General features: G+C 51.0%; 1 protein-coding gene across 1 annotated transcript in view; it reads right to left on the bottom strand.

The window, feature by feature from the left end:
• Positions 1–8,143: 8,143 nt before the first annotated feature.
• LOC135254802 (F-box/WD repeat-containing protein 7-like) overlaps positions 8,144–25,414 on the bottom strand; it is a 33,850-nt gene continuing 16,579 nt past the window's right edge. Inside the window, exons 8-11 of the mRNA XM_064335316.1 lie at positions 15,929–16,110; positions 15,018–15,243; positions 12,917–13,127; positions 8,144–10,697 (exon numbers count right to left, since the gene is read on the bottom strand). Coding sequence (XP_064191386.1) covers positions 10,429–10,697; positions 12,917–13,127; positions 15,018–15,243; positions 15,929–16,110 — 888 coding nt within the window. The 3' untranslated portion in view covers positions 8,144–10,428. The remainder of the gene's footprint in view (positions 10,698–12,916; positions 13,128–15,017; positions 15,244–15,928; positions 16,111–25,414) is intronic.

The raw sequence follows: 25,414 nt of genomic DNA, 5'->3' as shown, positions 1-25,414 counted from the left end.
ACTGAATGTGCCACTAAATGGCTGTGGCTATTTAGCACATCTACAAAGAAAGATTTTAGAGTTCACTGCTGAGAAGCTCCTCGCCCGGTGGGTGAGTGATTCGAACAGGAACTTTTCAAGGGCAGTTTCCTCCGACGGACTTTAAAAACTTCATTCAGATTACTTGCGGTGCTTGACACACACAATCACACATTTCATTAGTTTGCTTAAAGGAATTATGAGCGAACTCCGGCTTTGTGAAAAACGAAAAACACGCACGGTTTTTAAACCGTGCTGCTGCGTATCCAAGGACTGGAGGACATTCCCCGCAGGCAGCTTCTTGAACACACAGCTTAATTTCAATAGCCTAGATGTAGGCCTAATAAAGCATTCGAAAGATGTATTCTACGCTTGTGGGTTTTTCTTTAATGTTTTTAAAAAAAAACTCAACAGATTGTATTGTGCAAATCCCCAATGTGTGTTCGTTTGTGCTATACCATTAATAAATGCAGTTGTCAGTATGTATCGATAAAAAACGTAGGTTTCATTATGCGCAAAAGTCACTGTTGTTGAATTCCCCGTTTTCCTCTTATGTTCCGAATATTATTGTGAAGAACAGTATAAAAGAAAAACTGTACCCCTCACCTTTCCCCGAAATGCGGCAGTCATCTTACCCATACACTGATTCCCAGTACATTTTGTGTTCAGACTAGTTGTCATTTTAAATAAAAATTTCATGCACGGGGCCCTCGGGTTTGTAATTTTACCACAAGCTTGTTAGGCAGCTCCCACCTGTTGATCTTGTATGAAAAAAAACAGAGTCTCTGAGGAGTTCCTTCACAACACAGCGACACACGCTACTGCAATCTGGTGTTTTTCTCACGATGAGAAAACGCCCTTAAACAGTTAAGAAAACAGCTAGGCTACTTAACATTACAGGCAGAGTGTCGTTCATGCGGGCGTCGTCTAGGGTGAGAGGATTACAAAAATCCTGGTGGACGTGAAATCTCTCACTCAAAAATCTAACTAATTTGACCTCACTGTAAAATTATAATGTGTTCAGAGCAGTAATACTGCCGATTCTTAGATGATTCCAAGGCTAAACAATAGGGCTCGCAGTGGTTTATCCATAACTATCGAGGACTGATGAACGAGGTGCCTTCAGCACCTAATGCAATATTAATGCATTGTTTTTTTTCTTATTACCGCAGTTGTACAGAATGAATGGCCTCTAACCGCACGCTCGGGGAGACAAAAAATAAACCTCTCGCTGTTATTTAATTTGCATTCATTTGGACTTAATGTTATTTCATTTCTTATCCTCTTTCTGTAAACGGATTCAGTAAATGAACTTTCCCGGGGAAGACGGCTCAAACAGGTTCTCGCTCGCTCTCGAAAACGAGCCGTAATCGAGTTTGCATCAGCACTGTTTTTATTGGAGGGGGCTGAGTGATATAAGGGCCCGTTGTCTGGGTTTTCCTAATGCGTCGGTGCTGAATTCCATGCTAAAGTGATGAAAAAAAACCTCACTACATCAAAGTTAACAACCCGAAAATGCAAATGCTGGGAAACAACTGCCTCCGCCTCAAGAGTTGCTTCCATTAGAAGCCATTTCCCTGCGCTTTAATTTCCTAATTTCCCCCTAATCCTTGTGTGCACCTCTTTTAGTCATTAGATCGGTTTCTCTGTAGCTCTTCGACACATATACATTGTTTGTGACAAAAAAATTTTTTTTTAATTATATATATATATATATATATATACATATATATACATACATATATATATACATATATATATATATATATATATATATATATATATATATATATATATATATATATACATATATATATATACATATATATCTTTGTCCCAAACAAAGCACCCACCTGGGTGATGCACAGCAGCCATTTTGCACCAGAATGCTCACCACACATGGTTATGCGGAGAGGGAGATGACATTTTTTTTTTTGCCAATGAAATCTGGGTATGTTTAAATGGCAAGTTTGAGAAAGCCAGGTTGTGAATTTAGCCAGGACACCGGGGAACCCCCTACTCTTTGCGACAAGTGTCATGGGATCTTTAATGACCACAGCGAGTCAGGACCTCGGTTTAACGTCTCATCCGAAAGACGGCATCTCCAACAGCACAGTGTCCCCCCCTCACTGCACTGGGGCATTGGGGTTTATTCGACCAGAGAGAAGATTACCCCCCTGCTGGCCCACCAACACCACGTCCAGCAGCAACTTAGTTTTCCCCGGTGGTCTCTCGTCCAAGTACTAACCAGGCCCACACTTGCTTAGCTTCAGCCATTCGGCAGGAGCAGGGTGCACGGTGGTATGTCGGCACAGTATGCATGCTGAAAGTGTTACGCACCGGCAATAAGGTCCTTCAGACTTTACACTTAAGAAGGTTCTTGTTTTACAACAAAAAAATATTTTGCAATGCCTAAGTCTCAACAGAAGTGCTTTGTCCCCACACCATTTTATGTTGAAAAAAATAAAAAAATAAAAAAGAAACTCACTTTGTGTTTGAGCTTCTGTTACTTTGTTTCAGTAATATTTTGTGTAATTCTGACTCTTGGAAAACAAACTCCCAGGGATTACCTCTCAGAGGAGACCAGGATTATGCCTGAATTCAAAAGGGTTTAGGAAATAGTAACCATTTCAATTTTTTATTTTGGGCATGTCATTTTCTGGCTTTTGTTTAAAAAGGGAGCACTACAAAAGGGGCTAAGAGAACATCATCAATAGTTGATTAACCGATATGAGATATTCAGGACAAAACACCATCAATTCTTATCCAAGGGGACTCGACAAAAGGAAACAACTGTGATCATCTTTCAACCGCGCAATCATTATCAGCCATTATCAGGCAAGTCATTTTCCCCGAAGGTCATGCTAACACAATGAATATTTTGCATCCTTTTGGACACGTTTGAGGATTTATTTCTTTATTTTTAACCAAGTGAGTTTATCACTCATCCCATGGGTAAGCATTCCTTTCCCCATTCACTTTGATCATCTCTTTCAACCTCACATTAGCATGCCAGTGATTTCACACCCCGAAGGTCACGGTTTTGTAATGAGTAGCACTTTCTGACCTGTCCGCATTACATACTAATAAAAGAATTAGCGTGGCGACAGGTTGACATCTAGCACGGGGCATGAGTTTGGCGTCTGATCTGGAACCGGCGCGTTTCTGATACCTGCCTCTATCCCGGATCGGACTGAAAGAAAGGCTCGTTGAAAACTGCCCGGGACAGGTGTCTGACTAAACCCTGAAACACCTGCGGATCAAAAGTCAAACACGGTTCTGACCCGCACGACCCCCTCCTCAGTCGCGTTCCGTCTCACCGGAGTCCGCGAGCTTTGATGTCGGGGGCTGTCATCTCTTCCCCTGCACCTCGTTAATGACGGCGGCCCGAAACACCGCGGATCACAGTCTCCTTTAATGACGAGCTGACGAATCCCCTCAGGTACAGTGATATGCATACTCTGGCTTTCAGCAGCGCCATAATGGATAAACGCACTGTGCCTTTCTTCATTATTACCTAATTACAAGCTTTGCTTAAGAGCACTGCGAGGGCTCCGGAATTCATTAATTGAGATTTGTTACCGAGGCGAATGGAAAAAAAAAAAGGGGGTTGTAAATTAGCCGAAAACAATGATCGATTAAAGAAACGGAGGAAACGCCAAATGCTTAAAAAAAAAAAAAAAAAAATGACAGAAATGTCAAACGCACAATAAAAATGATAATAGAGAAATAATTCACCGCTGATTCGACACGCGGGTCGCAGCGCAGAGAGCAATTTTATATCGCGTGTGGTGAAAACATTCATTATAAGCAGCGGTTTCCGTGCAATTTGGAAGAAACACAACATGGAAAGGTCAAGGGCACGCAGCCTACTTTGCTCTGATGTTTCTCTGCGTTTTGAAGGGCACCTTAAAACACACACACACACACACACACACACACGCACACACGCACACACAAAACGAGACGATGCAGAATATGGCTCTTCAAGGGGAAGATGTTCTGTCCACCGCAGCAACTTGTGTAGAATTGCAAGGGATAGTGTGCAAACTGAAGAGAGAAATATATTCCTCAGAGTCATGATTATGAATATATGATCAGTGTGTTTCAGGGGACTATACATTGCACATTGTGCCACGAGGGTAGAGAATTATTCACAAAAGAAAACCATCTCGATAGATAATTTATGTAGGGTCCCTTGGCTGCATTCTTTAAGCATTTTAATGTGTTTGAGAAAAACAGGCGAATGCAAAGAGAGTTCTCAATGGTGGTAAACCTCGAGCACACACAAGTGCAAAATGTACCCCCCTCCCCTGGCTTCAGGAAGCCTGTATTTCGGTTCAGATGCAGATTGGCTTGGTGGACGGACGGTCTGCTGGCAGTAATGTCAGGTGTAATGGGGACTCCACGCTGTGGGAGAGGTCACTGTACTACGCCAAAGAGAACACACGCAGGCCTGCCCACGCTGCCCCTTTAACACTCCAGACCCCGAGTGATTTAATTATGCGCTAAAGTGTGACAGGTAATTTGCCTCCATCCCTCTGTTTACACAGCCTGAAGGGAAGGGGGGAAGGGGGATGGGAGGAAGGAGGGAATGGGTAAGGGAGGGCCGGAGCAGTGATCTCTCTCTCTGCGCGGTGCCGAACCTGGAACAGGGGAAAAGCAGTGATTTTGGGGCCCGCAGACTGAACGCCTCAGTCCTCACTTTCAAAAGACAGCGTTACACATTCGCCCCTCCTATGGCTCAAGCGCATGATCGTCTCAGCTCTTGCTCCCGGTGAAAACACGGTTAAACCGGATCGCCGTAAAGACCGCGAGACGGACATTATAAGGGTGGGGTTTGAGGTCCCATACTGCACGAGGACGAGGCCAACGATCGACGCCGTGGAACACGGGCGTGCCAGAAAAGACGCTTGAAGATAATGCGCCAAGTAAACACCCCGACTGCTTCCGTTTACACAGTTCCTTAGTCATAGTAAATGAACAGCATGTTCACTGAGCTTCGAGTCAAGAGGAAAATTACACACACGCTCATTAAAGTCCAGGCGCCGGTCCGTGATTGGCACAGAGCTGGGGTGACCCTCCCCTGTTTACTAAACGAGTCCAGACAGCATCACCGCGACTTGGACCAAATTATTCCGGCTGGCCCCGAGCCACTACGAGTATGAACGAACTGGAACGGCCATGTCTGTGTGCCAGAAACGCTGTGCCCTGTCTCCCAATCTGATCAAAAATTCAGGGGGTTGGGGTGGGGTGGGGTGGGGTGGGGACATTTGGGCCACACTGAGCACAGCCTCACAGCGCACGATAAACGGCGCTTCGCATGTGAGCATTTGGAACGCGCGCAGTTAGGATGTTGGATTATTGTCTTGCCAGCACAGCAGGAAATGCCTCTGAAAAAAAAAATGCTAATGGCAACTCTGACTCAATCAGACGTAATCCATCAGAACTCACGGGGGAAACTGCCGCAGATAATTCCTGGATCATATTCACGAGCGATGAAAGAGCATTTAGACGCGCTCAAGCTTTGCTCGCGAGTTGCTGTCACAGAGGTCACTGTCTGGCGATATTAGAGCAATGGCGCGGAACGCGACGGACAGCTGTCGAAGCCATCAGGGCGGCGTAGCCCCGCCTCTGCCTCCTGTGCCGTGGGTCAGGGGGAAGTTCAGCATGGATACATACGTCGTTAGGAAACACTGCCCCTTTCAAACGTTTGTTTTATTCCCTCCATTTTCCACATTTTTGGCCAATTGACTCCAATTGTGTGCAGGCAAGCCCAGAACACGACAGGGTCATTCCGGGGCAAAAGCAAGCCTCCTAGATCACTGAACATTTAAAGGGGGGGTCTAACGTGGCTCCTGACTCACCCTCAGCATGGCTGGCCCTCTCTGCCCTGAGGGCCCCGCTGTCCTCCGTAAACCGACCAACCAACACGCAGAGCCGCTTTTCCCTCGACAACGGCTGCCTGCTCTCCGACACTGCGGCAGCCCGCCTACGCGCACATACGTGATTTACTGTCTCACCGACGAATCAGACGGAGGAGACTAGTCCCGAGCCCTGCGGCCAGTCTGAGTCCTGCTCATGCTGTGGGGGAGGGGGGGGGGTCTGGGGCAGGGAAGAGGGGAAGGGAGGGGGGCACGGGGAACGCTCATCTCCTGGTCACCCACCAATCAGAAGAGGACGTGCAAGAATGCAGAACAAAGGGGGAAGGGGGGAGGAGCATGCTGGGAAACCACCACAACCCCATTTCTCCCCATTATCCCCCCACCCCCCTGCACCAAAACACACTCATCCAATATCAGGGCCCATCCATGTCATACACTTCAGATGAACCCCCACCTTTCAACTCCATGGAGTGTCATCATTCACAAGGCCAACCCCCACCTCCTGGGGGCCCCCTGCCGCTGCCTTCGCCCCCTCCCCCACTCTCGCCTCCCAGCGAATGAAGTGCATCCATCACACAGGCTGCCACAGAAATGTGTAAACTCAATTAATTCAGAGAATAAATCACACAAGACCAGAGAAGAAAAAAAAGGGGGGGGGGAGGAGTGATGGAGGACGAATTAGAATATCAGGCAGATGAATGGACAATCATTGCAATCAAACTGAATAATTCATCAGACATGCGGTGGAAGAAAAGACTAATTTCTCCATAATTAAGTACGCTAAAAATCTACACCAGCTCAAGTAAGAGAGACGCCCGAGCTGATTAGCTACCTCTGCACCCCCTCACTCGCAAACCTCCAGTTCCTGGTTACTTGTTTACAGGCTAAACGTTAAGCCGAAACAATCTGTCCATCACCCCCTCTGGGATTTCCATCGATTGGTCTTGCTGGTCACATGATCCCGTTTGTGCGCTAACCCCGCTCGGCCAAAGTAAAGGCTTATTTGGAAACAAATAAAAGCCAGTAGATAAAGCGGGGCTTTTGGTCCCTCTTCCTACGGTCAGGTCTTTTGTGAGCAGTATGAGCTTTATTACAACCGTGTATCAGGCTGACAGAGGCAGGCTAAAAACTCCGGGACGTCACAGGAGCAGGAAATTAGGATGAGGGATGCCCCCCATTTGCGGTCCGCGCAGAGAAATCCGCAGAAGCCTTATGTGAATCCTTCATCACAATCATTTTGTAATCAGCATTAAGGAATAACACTGGGATGTAATGTTAAGGGCACATACATCAAGCGGTAAAATTCCCAGTGCTGGCCTGACAGCCACAATGCTGGTATGAAATTGCGAACACTGTAAAAGGACTGCACACTACAGCCACTGAGGGTAACCTTCAGCCCGAAATTCATTTATTATGTAAATGTCTATTTTACCGCAAGGGCCATGGAATGCAGCCATCGCTAGGCAACAGGCAGGTGACTTGTCAGCGGCATTGTTGCCTTGTCTGCTGCCTTACAAGCAATCAGGGCCGAGCCATTGAGCCGTATCCATCGGTTACCCACTCGTTCATTCAGTCCTCCCACCGACCCATCCACGCAAGCCCATTCATTCCTCTGAGCTTTGGGCATGTGCACGCGCACCTTCAGATCAAAAGCAAAACTCCACCCCCCCCCCCACCCCCCTCGCTACGCTGTCTGGACCAACAGACCCAATCGAGATGATACTAGTTTCACAGGCTCTTACTCTGAGGTTTTTCAGCACCAAAACATAAAGGAAAGTTGGGCTGAAATGTTGGCCGAATCGGGTGTGTGGGGGTGGGTCTCACATAAAGACTTAAATCCAGACACTCTCCTATTAATTAAGAGTCAAATCTACAGACACTTTTCTATTAGTGAAAATATGCTATGTAGAATGCAGTTAAAGTCACTCTGGATAAATGCCTGTAATGTAATGTAATGTAATGTAAAGATAAATCCACACACTCTTCTAATAGAGAGAAGTTAAATGCACAGACACTCCCCTTTAAGTGTAAAGGTTTGGGCAGAGGAGGAACCACAAGATCGAGTGGATGGACAGCAGTCAAATTGGCGGTTGAATTGTCACAACATCTGTATGATGTTATGCACGCACACACGCACAGACAGACAGACAGACACACACACACACACACACACACACAATAGCCTTTGTGCTGTAGAAGCAGCTGATGGTGTGTGAAAAGTACTAGCTTCATAAAAGATGTAGACTGTAGAGGCTTTATTGAACACAGTGACAAATACAGACACCTGAAATGCTTGAAATGAAAAAAGAAAAACCCACATTTTATTGCACTTAAGTTTTAAGAAAATAAAAATTCTAAGTGAATCAAATACAGGATCCCTTTAAGTGTTCTTCTTCTGTCTGTTACGTCAGGCAGTTACATGAACTGAAAAAACAAAACAAAACAAAAAAAACAACAAAAAAAAAAAACACCCTGCAACATCTGATTTCACAAACCAGATTATAAATTAAACGGGAAAAAAAAATTAACGGAGAGCAAAAAAAAAAAAAAAAAAAAGAAAGAAGAGGATTGTTTAATATACAGTGTTATACCACTTTCACAGTTCAGCTTGAGTTGTGTGACTCCGGGTTGAATGAGACAAATCATTTGGCTACTCTATGATATTCTCAGTGTTGGCCTTGCGATGCCTTTCTATTCGGGACGCTGATACGAAGCGAACGCCTTTTCCGACGTCGACGGCTACCCCGCGCCGCTGCGCGCTAACGCGCTCCTCTTCTCGTCGGCTTCGCGCTTTAGGGCCGACGCGCTTGCGAGGAACCGCCACGCCGCGCGTTTGAAGTGCTCGCGCGCGCTCACAAACGGTCTCATTCGTATGCGGAGCGCTCGCTCGCTCGTATCTGTTCTCCCTCAGCTGCTCTGATCCTTTTCGCCACGGCCCTCAAAGTGTAAAGATTTTCCCCACGGGACAGGCCGGAGGCCTCGTCCTTAGGAATGTGTTCACAATTCGCACCAGAAACGCACACAGGCACACGCACGCGCACGCGCGCACACGCACACACGCACACGCACACACACACACACTCCGAGGAAAAAAAAAAAGAAAAAAGAAAAAAGTATAATCTGCACGCTCATTTCCATCTGCCAGTCTCTGATACTCTTTCCTCACAGCCTCGTAGAGGCACACTGGCTCAATGTCTGAGTGGCAAAAAATAAAAAATAAAAAATAAAAAACTCAAAAAAAAAAAAAAAAAAAAAAAACGTAAAAATTCTTTTCCCATGTTTTCTGGTTTTTCAAAACATCCAAACGAGAGTCAATTTGGAATTTAGCCTGGGACTAAAACGTCACAGCAAAAATAAAAGAGTTCCACCTTTCCTGTCGTTTAGCAGCATCAAGTTTGGCCACTGGGTATACAGTACTGGGGGGTGAGGGGGTGGGGTGGGGGGTGGGGGGGTCAGTAGGGGGGGCGCTATTTCCGTCAGCTCGGGGAAAGGACCGCCTCCCGTTTTTCCGCGTGTAGCACCAGCGGCGAGAAGCGAAACCCGGTCGCCCTGTCCACACCCTCAGGCCCGCCCGTCCACGGCAATACATCCAGCTTCAGTTTGTTTCAACACACACAAGAAAAATATATATAAGCAAGAAACGGCAAAAACGGAGAGAGAAAAGGGCTTAATACTGGGACTGATTGTGGTTGGCAACAGCAGGCAGAAAACTCTGAACGTGAATCTCTACGCTGAATCTCGCACACGTACAAACAAAACCGAAATTCACAGCCTTATTTACCTGTGGCATTCAAACCAGGAAACAAAAGAAAGAGTGAGAGAGAAACTGCAATAAAAAAAATGAACAACAAAAGGGCTGCACTGAGACACGGGGAATCCTGGTCTGACAATCAGTTCTTGGCAAAAAAAAAAAAACAAAACAAAACAAAAAAAACCTTGTATTTCTCCACAATAAGAAGCTCTTTCATTTTTTAAAAGTTTTAGTTTTTAATATTTTTTTTTTATACACTATTTACCATTTCTTACACGGCAACTTCCGTTTCCTTCCCTCTTGACTTAAATGTATACATCAGCGATTTCCATAAATTTGCTTGGCTGTTGTGGTGGGGGAAAAATATATATGTATATATATATATTTATACATCTAAAGAGTTTGGCCAGGCTTGAGCACGCAAGTCTCTGAGCAGAGCTGCCGGAGTCACAGCAGGAAGTCCCTGGGGAGCTTTGACAGCGCCATCCACGCTCCTCCTTTCTCTCCTCTCGTTTTTTGCTTCCTCCTCCCTTCTTTCTCTTCTCCCCGTCCCGACGCTCCGCTGTGGTGCGGAGGTAGGCCTGCCCCGCCCCCCTCCCCATCTGCCCCGCCCGCTCCGACGGCGGGAGCGAGGAGGGGGAAGGGGGCGGGGCGACGAGGGGGGGGGGGGAACGGGGCCCGGGGCTCGTCGAAGCGTCCGCGACGTCGCGCGTCGAGAACCCCCCCACCCCCCCCGGGGTGCCCCGGCCGTCGTGTCTGCCCCTCCCCCTCCGCTCACTTCAGGTCCACGTCGAAGTCGAGCACCAGGAGCTTGGTCTCCTCGGTGCCGTTGCGGCTGCCCACGGCGCACACCAGCTTGGTGTTGGAGGCGCGGATGCGCCACACCACCCCCCCGCTGCCCCCGCTCTCCAGGGTCACCAGGTTGCGGATGAACTCGCCCGTTTTCAGGTCCCACAGCTTGACCGTCCCGTCGTCCGAGCTGGTGATCACAAAGTTCTTATTGAACTGCAGGCAGGTGACTGCGCTCTGGTGCTTATGGGGACCTGTGGGTGAGAACACACAGGCAGACAGACAGAGACAGAGAGAAAGAAAGAGAGAGAGAGAGGGAGGAAGAGAGCAAGAGATAGAGACCATTAGACCATGAACGACACAGCTTCCCACAGTGTGACCACATTAAGACTAACCAGATGACTAATTCCTGCGTTCCTTCCGTCCTCTACTTCCTAACAACAGGAGGTTCTGGTGCTACATTACAGTACAGAACATCCACACTGCCACAGTACAGCACTTAGCCAAGCCTCTACATGAATCTACGTAAGATGTATGAATTTAGAACGGTTTCACTTTCAGTGGTAGAAGGACAGTAAATTTAACCATATGAATACAGAGTTGATTATCTGGGGGCTCTAAAGAATCTGTCGCACGTTAGTCTGAGGCTGCTTATGGGGAACCGCAGCGGTGAACGGGGATTGGAAGCCTGAATTATGACGCCACAGAGGGCGGGGTTGCCGGGAGATCTCCCACAGCAGCGTCAGCGTTTCCGGGCTGTGGCCCAGCCGCGCCGGGGCCGGGCATAAACCCGTCATTAGAGTAAATGATGAGAAGCGGGGCCGTGCGGGGAGGGGCGGCGGCGGCCGAGGAGCGGCCCATCGCGGGGCAGACTGTGCCGGAGACGCCCGAATGGGGGCTCAAACCGAGGCACTCAAACCGCGACGCTCTGCACCGCCGCTACAGCTGCTGCCAAGGCGCTCCGCTGCTGCCAGCTGTGTGTGTGTGTGTGTGTGTGTGTGCATGCGTGCGCGCGTGTGTTTGTGTGTGCGTTACACGGTCCATCTCCCAAAGTCCTATACATATGTCTGCGCACATTCAGTACGTCAGTAATGATCTTTCGCTGGTCTGAGTGTTTATAATGAGGATCATACACTAGCAGTGTATGACGCAATAGCAGTCTGAGCTCTGTGAGCTGGGTGGAGCTCTCCTTCTCTGGGTAGTGATGTCAGGATCAGGGATCACAGTGTAAAAAAAATACCTTGGATCACTGTTAACTGCACCACGCCCACAGACACATTAACACACGTGCTTCTTCATACACATATGCATGCTGAAAAATATGCAGGCTCAGACGCTCACACACGAGCACACACACACACAGACATATACACACACACATGCTTGCACACACACACATGCACTAGCGCTATGCGCGCACAGCCTCGTTTCGTACGAGCGCGTATCTGAGGCGAAAAGGCTCCGATTTGCACTTCAAAGCCGTACTGAGTAATCAGGGATCAATGACTGCAGCTCTGAGGCGGGGTGGTGGTGGTGGTGGGGGGATGGGGGGTTGGGGAATTGGGAGCGCCTCTCGTCCTCCGGCTTTCCCCGACTTTCATCTCGTTACCCACTTGACCGGTCTGCCTGACGCCGTCTCCCCAGCCCACAGCCGCCCCTCCGCGGCGCCCCTAGCGCTCTTTGTTCCAGCGCACTGGCCCCGCCCCTTATTTACTGTACATATAATAACTCACAAGACCCTGCCCGGTGACCTACTTACCAACCTGACCTACAAAAAAAACTCAGCTGACCCCCCTTATCTCCCTCACAAACCCCCCAGCCCCCCGGCTCCCTCCCCCACCCCCCCTCCTCATTATCATCACCTCTCCTTGTTTCTCCCCAATGCGCACACTGGGGGGGGGGGGGGGGTGGGGCCTTTGCCCAACAGAGCATGTGCAGCACTGATGTACGCGATTATTACAATTCCAGGGCATTTTGGGGGAAATTAGCGCTGACAGGCAGACTGCTTCAGGAGTGCCAGTCAACGCGGGCCGCGTAGGAAGCCTAGCAAAATGACACAGCAGACGCTCCTATCCAGAGCTACGCTCAACGTGGGAGAGCGCGAGCGCGAGCGGATACGCGCTACACGGGCTACAGTGAGACAGACTGGGCTATAAAACAGCGCTTTTAGCCAAATTGTGTAAGCTTGTCGTCATTAAAGCGCTAATATAGGCTAACCGTCAAACAGAGCTGTGACACAACTGTAAATACATACTATTATGGAAGTGATAAGCACCAGCTCTGTGACATAATACCGAATTAAGGGCTAACATGGAGAATGAACAGAACCAGGGCACATTCTGTTTCTCTTCCAAACGGGTTTTCACAAAGGCGAGGGGGGGGGGAGGGGGGGGCGGGCAGGGGAACAGCTGGCTGCAGGTGCTGCACTGAGCAGGATGAATCGTTACCCTCTCTCTCTCTCTCTCTCTCTCACCTTGCAGCGTCTGGAGGCACTGGCCCGTTTTGATGTCCCAGATCTTGACGGTGGAGTCGGCATTGCCGGACACCAGGATGTTGTCTTTGAGCTCCATGCCGCTGGTCAGGGACTGGTGGCCGGTCAGCGTGTGGATGCAGTTGCCCGTCTCCACGTCCCACACGCGGATCGACGTGTCCAGGGAGCCGCTCACCACGTGGACGCCGTCAAACTACGGAGAGACCAAAAAGAAACTTACATCACTACTGGGAGCACGGAGCCACTAGTGACAAATCAGAATTGTATACACACACGCATGCATGCGCACACGCACACACACACACACGCGCACATGCAAACACGCACACACACGTGCGCACGCCACACATACGCACGCATGTCACACACACACTCACCCAATCAAAACAAAACACCACATGCATAAGGGAGAGGGCAGACTATCACACAATCTCATGACTGAACAGACCATTACTGCTCGCACTCTGAAATATTACTGGCGAGATGTCGCTCGGTCTGATGCCCTGACTGAAACGTCGCTGGCCCTCGGGCGTTCAGCGAGACAGAGACGCGGGGATAAAGAGCGAGACCTCCGCTGCTTCATTACTGAGGATTTACCCTTCATTACCGAGAAAAATATTAGCTCTGCTGCTCGCAGCGAACGCTACTGCTGCACCTAGGCAGAATGAGATAACCGTGTTAGCCTGATAGCGCCGCCGCTTTATATTCACAACAGCGCAAAGGTTCACACACTGCCTCAGACCGCGGCGCATTTTAGAACACTAAAGTCCCGTCCTCTCGCGTCCTTTTCTGTTACTGCGGGAACGTTTATTCAGTTTACTGGGCGTTAAACGCTGGCATCTTTATACCTCGTAGTCAAAATAATTACTCCTAACCACTCACGAAAAATATTAAACACAAAACAAGCCCTGTCGGTGCCGTGCGCATTTGTAATGAATAGACTGTGGGTGTACTGCGTGTTTATAATGAATAATTTTGGGTGTACTGCGTGTTTGTAATGAATAGATTGCTGGTGCATTGGTTACCTTTAATGAATCGATCCTGTTGGTGTATTGAGGATTTATAACGAATAGCTTGGGGTGTACTGCTCACCTGTAATGAATAGACCCTGTTGGTGTACTGTGCTTTAGTAATTAACAGTTTGGGGTGTACTGCTCACCTGTAATGAATATACCCTGTTGGTGTACTGTGCTTTAGTAATGAACAGTTTGGGGTGTACTGCTCACCTGTAATAAATCAACCCTGTTGGTATACTGTGCATTAGTAATCAATAGTTTAGGGTGTACTGCTCACCTGTAATGAATAGACCCTGCTGGTATACTTTGTGTTAGTAATCAATAGTTTGGGGTGTACTGCTCACCTGTAATGAATAGACCCTGTTGGTATACTGTGTGTTAGTAATCAATAGTTTGGGGTGTACTGCTCACCTGTAATGAATAGACCCTTCTGGTATACTGTGTGTTAGTAATCAATAGTTTGGGGTGTACTGCTCACCTGTAATGAATAGACCCTGTTGGTGTACTGTGCTTTAGTAATGAACAGTTTGGGGTGTACTGCTCACCTGTAATGAGTAGACCCTGTTGGTGTACTGCTCACCTGTAATGAGTAGACCCTGTTGGTGTACTGCTCACCTGTAATGAGTAGACCCTGTTGGTGTACTGCTCACCTGTAATGAGTAGACCCTGTTGGTATACTGCTCACCTGTAATGAGTAGACCCTGTTGGTGTACTGCTCACCTGTAATGAGTAGACCCTGTTGGTGTACTGCTCACCTGTAATGAGTAGACCCTGTTGGTGTACTGCTCACCTGTAATGAGTAGACCCTGTTGGTGTACTGCTCACCTGTAATGAGTAGACCCTGTTGGTGTACTGCTCACCTGTAATGAGTAGACCCTGTTGGTGTACTGCTCACCTGTAATGAGTAGACCCTGTTGGTGTACTGCTCACCTGTAATGAGTAGACCCTGTTGGTGTACTGCTCACCTGTAATGAACAGTTTGGGGAGTACTGCTCACCTGTAATGAGTAGACCCTGTTGGTGTACTGCTCACCTGTAATGAGTAGACCCTGTTGGTGTACTGCTCACCTGTAATGAGTAGACCCTGTTGGTGTGCCCCTGAAGCGTGTGCAGGCAGGTCTCGGTCTCGGGGTCCCACACTTTGACCATGAAGTCGTAGGCGCCGCTGACCACCCTGCGCCCGTCGTACTGGACGCAGCGCACCGCCGCCACGTGGCCCATGAGCACGTGTAGACACTGGCCCGTCTCGATGTCCCAGACCCGCAGCGTGGCGTCCCGGGACCCGCTCACCACCCTGGGGAGGCGGGGCAGAGGAGGGGAGGAGGGGCGCGGTCAGGCGCCGAGTTTCCGGAAAAACACACCCTCCCCGTTCCCGAAATCTCCAGCAACATAAAACACTGCGTCCCGAAAGCACCCGCTCCTTTTTACAAATTACCATTTTGGCATTTAGAAAATGCTTTCAGTAAAAGAAGGTGCATTTCACTTGGCAGGAAAACCGCTTCTATGGCCATAAATAAGTAAAGCTGCACTGTTTTCACCAAGAGAAGGAACAGGCCCCCTTACAAAGAGCACAAATGACACTCCAATGGCATTCCAGAGTGACACGAAGCTCACTGAAGTGTGAGAAGCTCTTACCGGATACAGGATACTGTATGACAGAACCCCTCCCACCCGTTAACCCTACGGCTAAATGTTTTCAGCGCTAAGCACACAAAAGCAGATGAAAAAAAGCAAAAAAAAAAAACGCTCTTAATTTGCAATGCGCCTCCCGGCAATACACGGGCAGACATTTTGCTTTCTCTCGGGTTCCAGTCCGCTCCGCGTAGCCGCCGTTTACACAAAGATAAATGTCCCGGGGCGCTGAGAACGTTAGCGTCTCGTAAACGGTGGGCCGAGTGCCTCTTTGCGGAAACCGTCGTCTGTTTCCCTACGGGACCCCCGCCTCTCCCCCCCCCTCCCCCGCCCGTTTCGAACCCTACCTCTTCTCGTGCAGGTGCATGCAGCGCACCGTGGACGTGTGCCCGTACAGCGTGTGGATGCACTCGCCCGTCTCCGCGTTCCACACTTTGAGCGTCCGGTCCGTGGAGCCGCTGATGATGATGTTGTCCCTCATCTGGGACGACCACACGCCGCCCGTGTGTCCCACCAGCGTCCTCAAACACTGCAGGGGGGAGAGGGGGGAGAGAGGGGGTCCGTTAGCACCTCGTAGTGCCCTTGGCAACAGGAAGACTTAAGAAGCGCGAGGAAGAAGAATGACTGCCTTTGTAAAGAACAACAACATTAAGGAAAAAGACAGTTGTTACACAACGTGAGTTACACACTCATGTACAATGTACTGTGCAATAATACAGTATTAATGAGAACATGTACTAAAACAATGACCTTTGTGGTCAAACAAAGCCTATCAAATAAAACCCACTTCTTCATTCTTGGTTGAAAAGTAATGGCTTTGACCCAATACGCTTATCTGGTGAATGATCTAAATTAGTGTAACCTTCTAAGAGCCAATGCTCCTCACGCCCACATAGGGTATCACTCTCGCCCCGCTCCGCTACACGTGCGATTGCCTTGGCTTATCAGCACTGAAAACGGAGCGTCTGCATCCATTTAAGGAGAGGGCGGCCGGTCTTGCTAAGGAAGAAGCGGCTCCGTTTTAATTTGAGGAGGTAAATGAGGTATCGATCGCCCGGTGATTACGAAAGCCTTCAGCGCACCTTCAGTTAAAGCTCGGACTGCGTCGGCTACATCGTTTAATTAATCCACCGGAAGAATAAAGGGGCTCCTCTGAGGGTCGGACCTGTTCGTGGGAGTCGGGCGACGCCTCCGACGCGGTCGCGCGACGAGAACGAGCGCGGCCAGTAGGAGGCGACGGCGAGCCGCTGGACGGAACGCGGGGCTGGGCTTGGCGCAGCGTGATCTCGCGGCGACAAACGGCCGCGCTTGGTTGACCTGCCGTCGTTACGCGCGACCCCTGACCTCTCCCTCACCCGTTCATCTGGGGATCAAGCTTTTGTGGGTCGATTCATTGGGCCCACCGTATCTCAGGACCATGAAGAGCCAGCGACCGTTATTAATATGACCAATGGGAAGAGATGGTAGACTTTGCATCGGCCAATCGCGCTCCAGGAAGTAGGATTTATTTTATTGTCAACCAACATGTGGCAAATATGGCAAAGCACAGATGTTCTAGGCAAGTACAATTTTTCTTTAAACGCTAACTGTAAAACTAATTAAAAATGCAACATTAAATTAACAGAAGCATAGCAATTCAGAACGTAGTTATAACCTCTCTCAAGGGAGCTCTCTCAGTCACAAGGTCTCACCAACAGTATTTTTTGTTTAACCGCACAAGTCCTCACAGGCAAAACCGATGTAGCGTTGCTTGCCTGCGGCTGGGCTTACCTTAAAAAGAAGCCCCTATCTCTATAGGACCTCCCCGACTGGGTTAAATAAAAAAATATATTTTAAAAAACTGATGGTTAAATAAATAAATTTAAAAGGTGTTCATTAGTATTCCCCTACTTTGTATATGAAAATGTGTCATACCACAGTTCGTAAGGAACGAATCACAGCGCAGATCTGTTTGCAGATTAAGGATGTCTCGCAGAAGTTAAAAGTGTTTGAGCGTCTCAAGCCTGTTCTCTCGTCCCTCGGGGCGACTGCAGCGGAACGGAGGACCCCTCCGAGTGCCTCTGAAATGAAGGGGTTTAGGTGTCTGCTTATCTGCCTGTGGACCAGGCGTGAAAAAAAAAAGGCAGCGGCGCTGGTTGCCTGGAGCCGGGGATTAGCGCCTCGTTCGGGAGCCGTCGCTGCTCCCTGGAGACGGAGAGGCGGGGCTGATTTAATGCCGTCCCCTCCGCCGCGTTTTGTTTGTTTGTTCCCCCCCTCAACCCCCCCCCCCCCCGAACGCCTCTGGGGGAGGCTTCTCGGACAGCGCTAAGGGGACTTAGCATGCACGCCGCATTCCGCATTGTTGCAGTGCGCCGGGGAATAGCGGAGGTTATGGTAAAAAAGGGGTTAAGTAAAATGGATGCCGGTGAGTAAAAAGACCGCAGAGCGCCGGGCCCGTCCCTGCCCGCTGAAGGCTCTCATTGACTAACTGTTGAGCCGAGAGCCTCTGATTGGACGGACGGCCCCGGTCGCTGCATTAACATGCTGCGTTTGGATAGCAGAGCTCACTGCTGTTACCTAACGAGGCAGCATGCCTGCAGCAGCTGCTATGGGTCTCTCCCTCTCCCTCTCTCTCTCCCTCTCTTTCTGTGTGCATCTCATTTTCTCCCTGTACATCTCTCTCTCTCTCTCTCTTTCTGCGTGCATCTCATTTTCTCCCTGTACATCTCTCTCTCTCTCTTTCTGTGTGCATCTTATTTTCTCCCTGTACATCTCTCTCTTTCTGTGTGCATTTCGCTTTCTCTCGCAGTACATCTCTCTGAATTGTTTTCTCCTCTGTACGTCTCTCGCTCTGTGCATAATGCTCTCTCTCTCCATACATCTCTCTCTCTGTGCATCTCACTTACCCACCCTCTTGCTCTGAATCTCCATCTCCCACTCCCTCTCTGTCTGTGCATTGCTCTTACCTCTCTCTCTCTCTCTGAATCTATCCCTACTCTCTCTCTCTGTATGCATCTTGCTTTCCCAACCTCTCTCTCTCTCTCACTCTCCATCTCACCGGCTATGCATCTCTCACTGCATTTCCCTCGGCAAATCTCTCCCCCGCTCTCTCTCTCTCTCTCTGTACTTCCGTCCCTCATGCTCTCCCTTTCTTTCCGCGACTCTTCCTTTTTTCAATTGTTCCAGTTCAATTCAATTGTATTTCCCTGGCAACGCAGACCAGATCAGTCCAGCGGAAGCACTCGCACACACGACAGGACGCTAACTAGACGCAGATACACCAGGAACGGCAGTAATGTATAACAAATATAATACAGATTCTCAAGGTAGATACGAGCAAATACGACAATAAATATGAAAAATGACAAGCGCGCGACTGATAATCAAATCGAGTGTAGCATTTAATTAAAAGGAGCTCGGCAACCCGGAAATATTTATTGCCTTCCTTCCCTACGGAGCGCGCTCAGTCGTGAGCTCCTGCTCGCGCTCCCCGTTCTCTCCCTCTCCCTGTTCCGTCGTGTTTTATTGGCAGGGTGAAACCAAAGCCGTGCTGCCAAGGCGGTCTCATACATTACACAGTATGAAACATAGCAACGTATGCTAACACACGACACAAATATCTACACGGGCAGATATGTCGAAAGTAAAGAATAAAATAATATACAGAAAACATGGCTATTTGACAACCCGTGGCAGCATCAGTAGCACACAGTAAAAGGTCCAGTGGCAATTCAACTCCAACATTTCATCTCATTCTCAACACCAAATGTAATAACAGATTACATCTGGTCCCACTCTGGAGTTGAATTAACACTGTAAGTGTTGATATTTAGTAAAAGCGTTGTTCAGCCCTCCTCTCTGCCCTTGTGCAGAGCTCCACCAATCTCTGTGCGGCCAACATTTCTGTAAAGGTCATGCTCAAGAAACGACGGAGGAGAGCAATTACCTTTTTAAATAACACTTCGCTTGCTTGGAAGTATTTATCATAACGCATTAGAAAGTGAATCCGTCTCAACAGCTCCCGACTCAGTGATTTTTTCATTTTTCATTTTAAGAATTAATTTATTTTTGCCTTTGCTCGCCCTTTTCTTAGCCACGGTGGCTACGGCGGCCGAACGCAGGTCTGCTCTTCCGTTTGGTGGTTTATCTGGATTCTGGAGTCCATTTTGTTTCGCGCTTTAGCGTACATATCCCCGCGGTGTAGGAGGGAGTTTCGTTTGAGACGTGATAATTGGACAGGTACTGCAGCGCTGCCCTGAAACAGACCTACGGTGCTGCTGTTCTGCTCAGGACCAGCAGGGAGACGCGGCTCCTGCCATTACTCAGCTCTGCAGTGGAAGAAACGGCCATTATGGCTCAAGCCTGCACCGACTATTCTTTTCACTGGCCCTTCAAAATGTTTCTTTTATCTTCTGCTGTTGCTAGGAAATTATTTTTCTCGTTTCCTCAATCTCTCCATCATAGCTCTGTCTCTCTATCTTTGGGGTCCCCCTTTTTTTCCAAACCTCTTTTCAATCCCCATGTCAGGAAGGCCCTTTCAGGCTCTTCACACAGTCCCCGCCCCCGCCAAAACCCCGCCCTCCACTGAGCACCAGTCCCAAGGGCTTAACGACCGCTCTCCATTAAATCACTTACTTCCCTGGGAAAACCCCTCTGTTTAGGGAACGAGGGGGCCGCCTCCCCCCAAAACTGCGCACGGCTCCCTACAGCTGTAGCACCATCACAGAGAACCCGAGGTGAGCCAACAGCGCCGCGTGGGAAAACGGCGGCTCCGACACGCCCGCGACGGCGGCAGGAGAGAGCCGTGCGCGCCACTCGCTGGAGAGACCGCGGCGCGTGCCTCTCCACAGGTGCCCTGTCAGGAGGAACGCTTTCCGGCACTTTCTGCAGACGTTTCTGGGGACTGGGCTGTGACCGGTGAGGCCGGGGCGGGTGGGGGAGGCTGGGGCGGGTGGGGGAGGGGGGGGGGTGTCGTGCGTAGTGGCGGAGGCTTTCGAACCCGAGCTGAAATAACCGGCAGGGTTTGTTTTCCCGACGCCACACGGCGAGCGCTGTGCCGTGAAAACTCCAGGAGTGTGGAGAACGCGTCTCAGCGGACACCCCACAGCTCCCGCCGCTCGAGCTCACGCCGCTAATGCAACCGCAAGCGAAACGTTCCCGCGCGCCGGCGACTCAAAGCCCAGCCGCCGTTAACTCAGCGAAGGTACGGATTCAAAGGTGCACCCGCGTCAGTAACTCAGCGCAGGTACAGACTCAAAGGAGCACGCTCGTCAGTGACTCAGCGAAGGTACAGACTCAAAGGTGCACGCTCGTCAGTAACTCAGCGAAGGTACAGACTCAAAGGTGCACGCTCGTCAGTAACTCAGCCAAACGAAAGGCGCGTGTTCCTGCTGTTCCGTGCTGGCGTCAGTGAGCAGGCTGAGGCCCTGGTTTCAGAGACCCTGCTTGGCCCGCTCTGTGTCTTTTCCCCCGTCGCTGGGGAAACGTTCCTAGCGTAGCATTCGCCATCTCGGCGCCCGAGAGGCAAATTCCTGCAGAGGAGCTGTACATCACGCCCGAGGAATTCTGCACTAGGGTAAAGCTGATCTTCTGAGAGGGAAAACACTTAACAGGACCAGGTCTAAACCTGGTATATGGCTGGACCGGCCGACCAATGGCGTGACCTCATAACTCGGCCGACCGATGGCGTAACTTCATCACTCAGTGACTCAGTCACAGACATTCGCGTTTGTAGGGCTGGCCCCGCTGCTGCAGGTCCGGACGAGAGCATAACCGTGGAAACGGTGACGCATCCGCGCGAGGAACGCGTGCGATTTGGACGCGCCCTCTGTCGAGAGGTAAACTGGAGTTGAGGAGCGGGCCTTTCTGAGCGAGGAGCGGTAAGATCCCAGCGGCGGTGCCATTTTCCCTTTGCGCGACAGAGCGCATGCAGCTCATATACAAACGAACGCTAGCTCGGTTCCTCTCGTCCTCCGGCCACAGATCGGTGACCTCGTCCCTCGTTAGAGGACAGGAGAGCTGAGCTCCTGAGAGCAACGTCCTCCATTAATGTCCGCCATTAAGCCGTGTCCTTCGCTCGCCGCGGTACAGCGCGAGTTTAAAAAAGACTAAGAAAAATGACATCACAGAGTCCCCTGCTGTCCGGCCACAACCAAGCGCTCGAACCGCCATGACTGAACCGCCATTTATCTCAGCGCTGCGTCACGGGGCGCGACTGCGTCGACTGCGTTTCAGGGGGCAGGGAGGGGTGGGGGCGGGGCGGGGCGGGGCGGGGTAGCGCGCTCTTACGAAACGCGGAAACGGCGGTGACCGCTCTCTCCCTGCATGCCCGGGAATCCCGCTGACGGAACAGATGGGAGGGAATTATAAATTCACACTTCAACCTCTGCGGAGAGGAGGATGGGAAGCTCTGCAGACGGGGGGAGGGGCGGGGGAGGAGGGGAGGGGGGGGTTGTTGAGGAACGAGCAGCGGCCCGGGTTCGACTAATAATCCATAATCTCATTCCAGCGCGTCGCCCGCGCCGCTCGGAAGCGCACCGCCGCGCTGTGACCTGGGCGGGGGCCGCAGGGGCCGCAGGGGCCACAGCGCCGTGTTTGCACAGCAGACAGGGGGCAGGCTAGAGCGTGGAGCCCAAACCCCTTAAGGAAATAAGAGACACTGTAAACATGTGAACTTGTGAAAATACGCATCGTAGAACTGTTTCGCAATAGTTTGTACTGTAAATTTCCGAATACACAGTGAAAACTTATATCTTGACAATATTATTAATACCTTCTTAGAATGTACCATTTCCGTAAGGGATGGTCAGGTCTGACATGGTCCCAGTGTTATGTTACCCTCAGAACAGACTGGCTGAAGTGGACCTCAGAGACCTTGTGGGGGAAGGTCGGAGGTGGTGATACTGGATCCGAACTTGGACCGCGGTCCATTCACCCGAGGCAGCGTTCACACAGTGACCGTAACCAGAATCCCTTTTAAAAAACCTTGAATCTTGAGCTTTCCTCCTCCGGCCCACCTCCCCTGTAAACATTATCGCTGCTGAACGCTACGTGCAGCACCGGAGGGACGGAGAAATCTGAGGGAAATCGATTCCCTGAGTCCGGATGACTTACAGGCGGGCGTGCGGGGGTTCGGAAAGTTCTAGAAGGAGTGAAATAAAGAGGCGACCGCTCTGGGCTGACCGCGCTCTGACTGCGGTGGGGATTTCCCCGGGCGGGGAGTCTGGGGGTCACGCCCGAGGAGGGAGGTCCGGCGGCGCTGGCGGGCAGTCCGACGGGCGCGGAGTGGACCGCGCGTTTATTGGGGAGTAAATCACGGTCGTAAAGGTGTCCGGGCTGAAGGGCCCGTAAAGGTCCGTTTCGGCAGGGGCCTTTTTACGGCCGTCCCGTGGAGGTGATCCCACGCCGCACGTATCCCACCGTCCTTTGCTCCGCGGCCCTGCTTGTGCGATCTTTGAGTCACCGAACCGGATGAGCAGTGGGGGGGGCGGGGCTGGGGAGCCCCCCCGGGCGGCGTGCAGATGGAGCTGGCTACGCCGGTCGCCGTAGCGACACGAGTGCAGGTGTGTCCTGCCGAGAAGGGCCGTGGGGTGCGACCTTGTTTTTGGGGTGAACAGCTGTTCACGTCTGCTACATTACTCAGTTAACTACAATACCCATAATCCTGCTAATTACTGTAATGATTGACGGGGGGAGACTATGCACACAATACGCTTTAATTCCTTTACGAATTCACTAAGCCTCTCTAGTTGTCTACCTTTACTGAAGGTGATTTTGTGATCACAGAGGGAGAGTCCTTGTGTAATTTCGCACCAAAAGGAATCTGATTGAATGTAGGGATGTGGGTAGGGTTGGAAGAAGAATGTGTTTGGGGGGAAGAGGGCGAGAGAGGAATCTGATCGGATGGGGGAGAGAGGGGAATCTAATTGGTTGTGGGTGGGGGAAAGAGGAGAATCTAATGAGATGTGGGAATATGTGGAAGAGAGGGGAATCTGATTGGTTGCAGGACAGGGAACCAGATTGAATGGGGGGAGGCGGCGTAGAGCGGGGAATCTGATTTGTTTGGGGGTGGGGAACCTGATTGAATATTGGGGGGGGGGGGGGAATCTGATTGGATGGGGGTAGGGGAGAGAGGGAAACCTGATTGGATGGGGGGTGGGGGGAGAGATGGGAATCTGATTGGATGGGGGGTGGGGGAGAGAGGGGAACCTGATTGGATGGGGGGTGGGGGGAGAGGGGGAAATCTGATTGGATGTGGGGGTGGGGGAGAGCAGAGAATCTGATTGGATGTGGGGGTGGGGGAGAGCAGGGAATCTGACTGGATGGGGGGATGGGGAGAGGTGAACCTGATTGGATGTGGGGGGATGGGGAGAGGTGAACCTGATTGGACGTGGGGGGATGGGGAGAGGTGAAGCTGATTGGGTGTGGGGGGATGGAGAGAGGTGAAGCTGATTGGGTGTGGGGGATGGGGAGAGGTGAAGCTGATTGGGTGTGGGGGATGGGGAGAGGTGAAGCTGATTGGGTGTGGGGGGGATGGGGAGAGGTGAAGCTGATTGGATGTGGGGGATGGGGAGAGGTGAACCTGATTGGGTGTGGGGGATGGAGAGAGGTGAAGCTGATTGGGTGTGGGGGATGGGGAGAGGTGAAGCTGATTGGATGGGGGTGGGGGAGAGAGGGAAATCTGATTGGATGTGGGGGTGGGACAGAGTAGAGAATCTGATTGGATGTGGGGGTGGGGGAGAGCAGGGAATCTTACTGGATGGGGGGTGGGGGAGAGTGGGGAACCTGATTGGATGTGGGGGATGGGGAGAGGTGAACCTGATTGGGTGTGGGGGGATGGGGAGAGGTGAACCTGATTGGATGTGGGGGATGGGGAGAGGTGAAGCTGATTGGGTGTGGGGGATGGGGAGAGGTGAACCTGATTGGGTGTGGGGGATGGGGAAGGTGAACCTGATTGGATGTGGGGGATGGGGAGAGAGGTGAACCTGATTGGGTGTGGGGGATGGGGAGAGGAAGCTGATTGGTGTGGGGGATGGGGAGAGGTGAACCTGATTGGGTGTGGGGGGATGGGGAGAGGGGAACCTGATTGGGTGTGGGGGGATGGGGAGAGAGGGGAATCTGATTGGATGTGGGGGGATGGGGAGAGAGAGGATGATTTACAGTCCCGTGTGAGCTCTCTCAGAAGGCTGCTGCTAAGAGGCCCCATAAAACAGAAGCACAAGGTCCATGTCAGCGCATCAGCTCCAGCCATGAATACTCAAAGCCACCCTTGAGCACACACTCCACCCGCGGGAGAGGCTGACTCACAGGCCTCGTAGCGCTCTGAATTACAACACTGCTCGCGCACAGGTACTCTCCCCGCGCCCATAAAAACGCAGTGTGTGTGTTAGCGCGCGCCTGTGTGTGTTAGCGCGCGCCTGTGTGTGTTAGCGCGCGCCTGTGTGTGTTAGCGTGCGCCTGTGTGTGTTAGCGCGCGCCTGTGTGTGTTAGCGCGCGCGCGTACGTGGCCCGCGTGAACACGCGCGTGATCTGTGCCCGCGTGACGCTCTAACGTCCGTGCGCCTGCGCGTCGTGACGGCGCGTGTGACTTCATCGGTGTACGTCAAGCTTCGGTCTGTAAATTTACTGGCGTCGCGTTCGCCAGGTTTGCGCCGATCGGTCGGGAGAGCTCGGCTCTCCTTTAAAAACCAGCGGGGACCGCAGCAGAAGCCGTCCTCTGCTGGCAGCCGTCACCACGGCGATAATCGAGCCGCCGGGACGACGGCCCGAAAACGGGATCCGCCGATGAAAACACGGGCGTCCACCCCGACGGCCGCCAAGCTACCCGTAACGGAGGCGATCGATACGCGTCAGAA

The sequence above is a fragment of the Anguilla rostrata genome, chromosome 5, assembly GCF_018555375.3.
Source record: "Anguilla rostrata isolate EN2019 chromosome 5, ASM1855537v3, whole genome shotgun sequence".
In the NCBI taxonomy this organism is placed as follows: domain Eukaryota; kingdom Metazoa; phylum Chordata; class Actinopteri; order Anguilliformes; family Anguillidae; genus Anguilla; species Anguilla rostrata.
The sequence above is the reverse complement of the archived record's forward strand: the minus strand, read 5'-3'. Positions and strand labels throughout refer to the sequence as shown.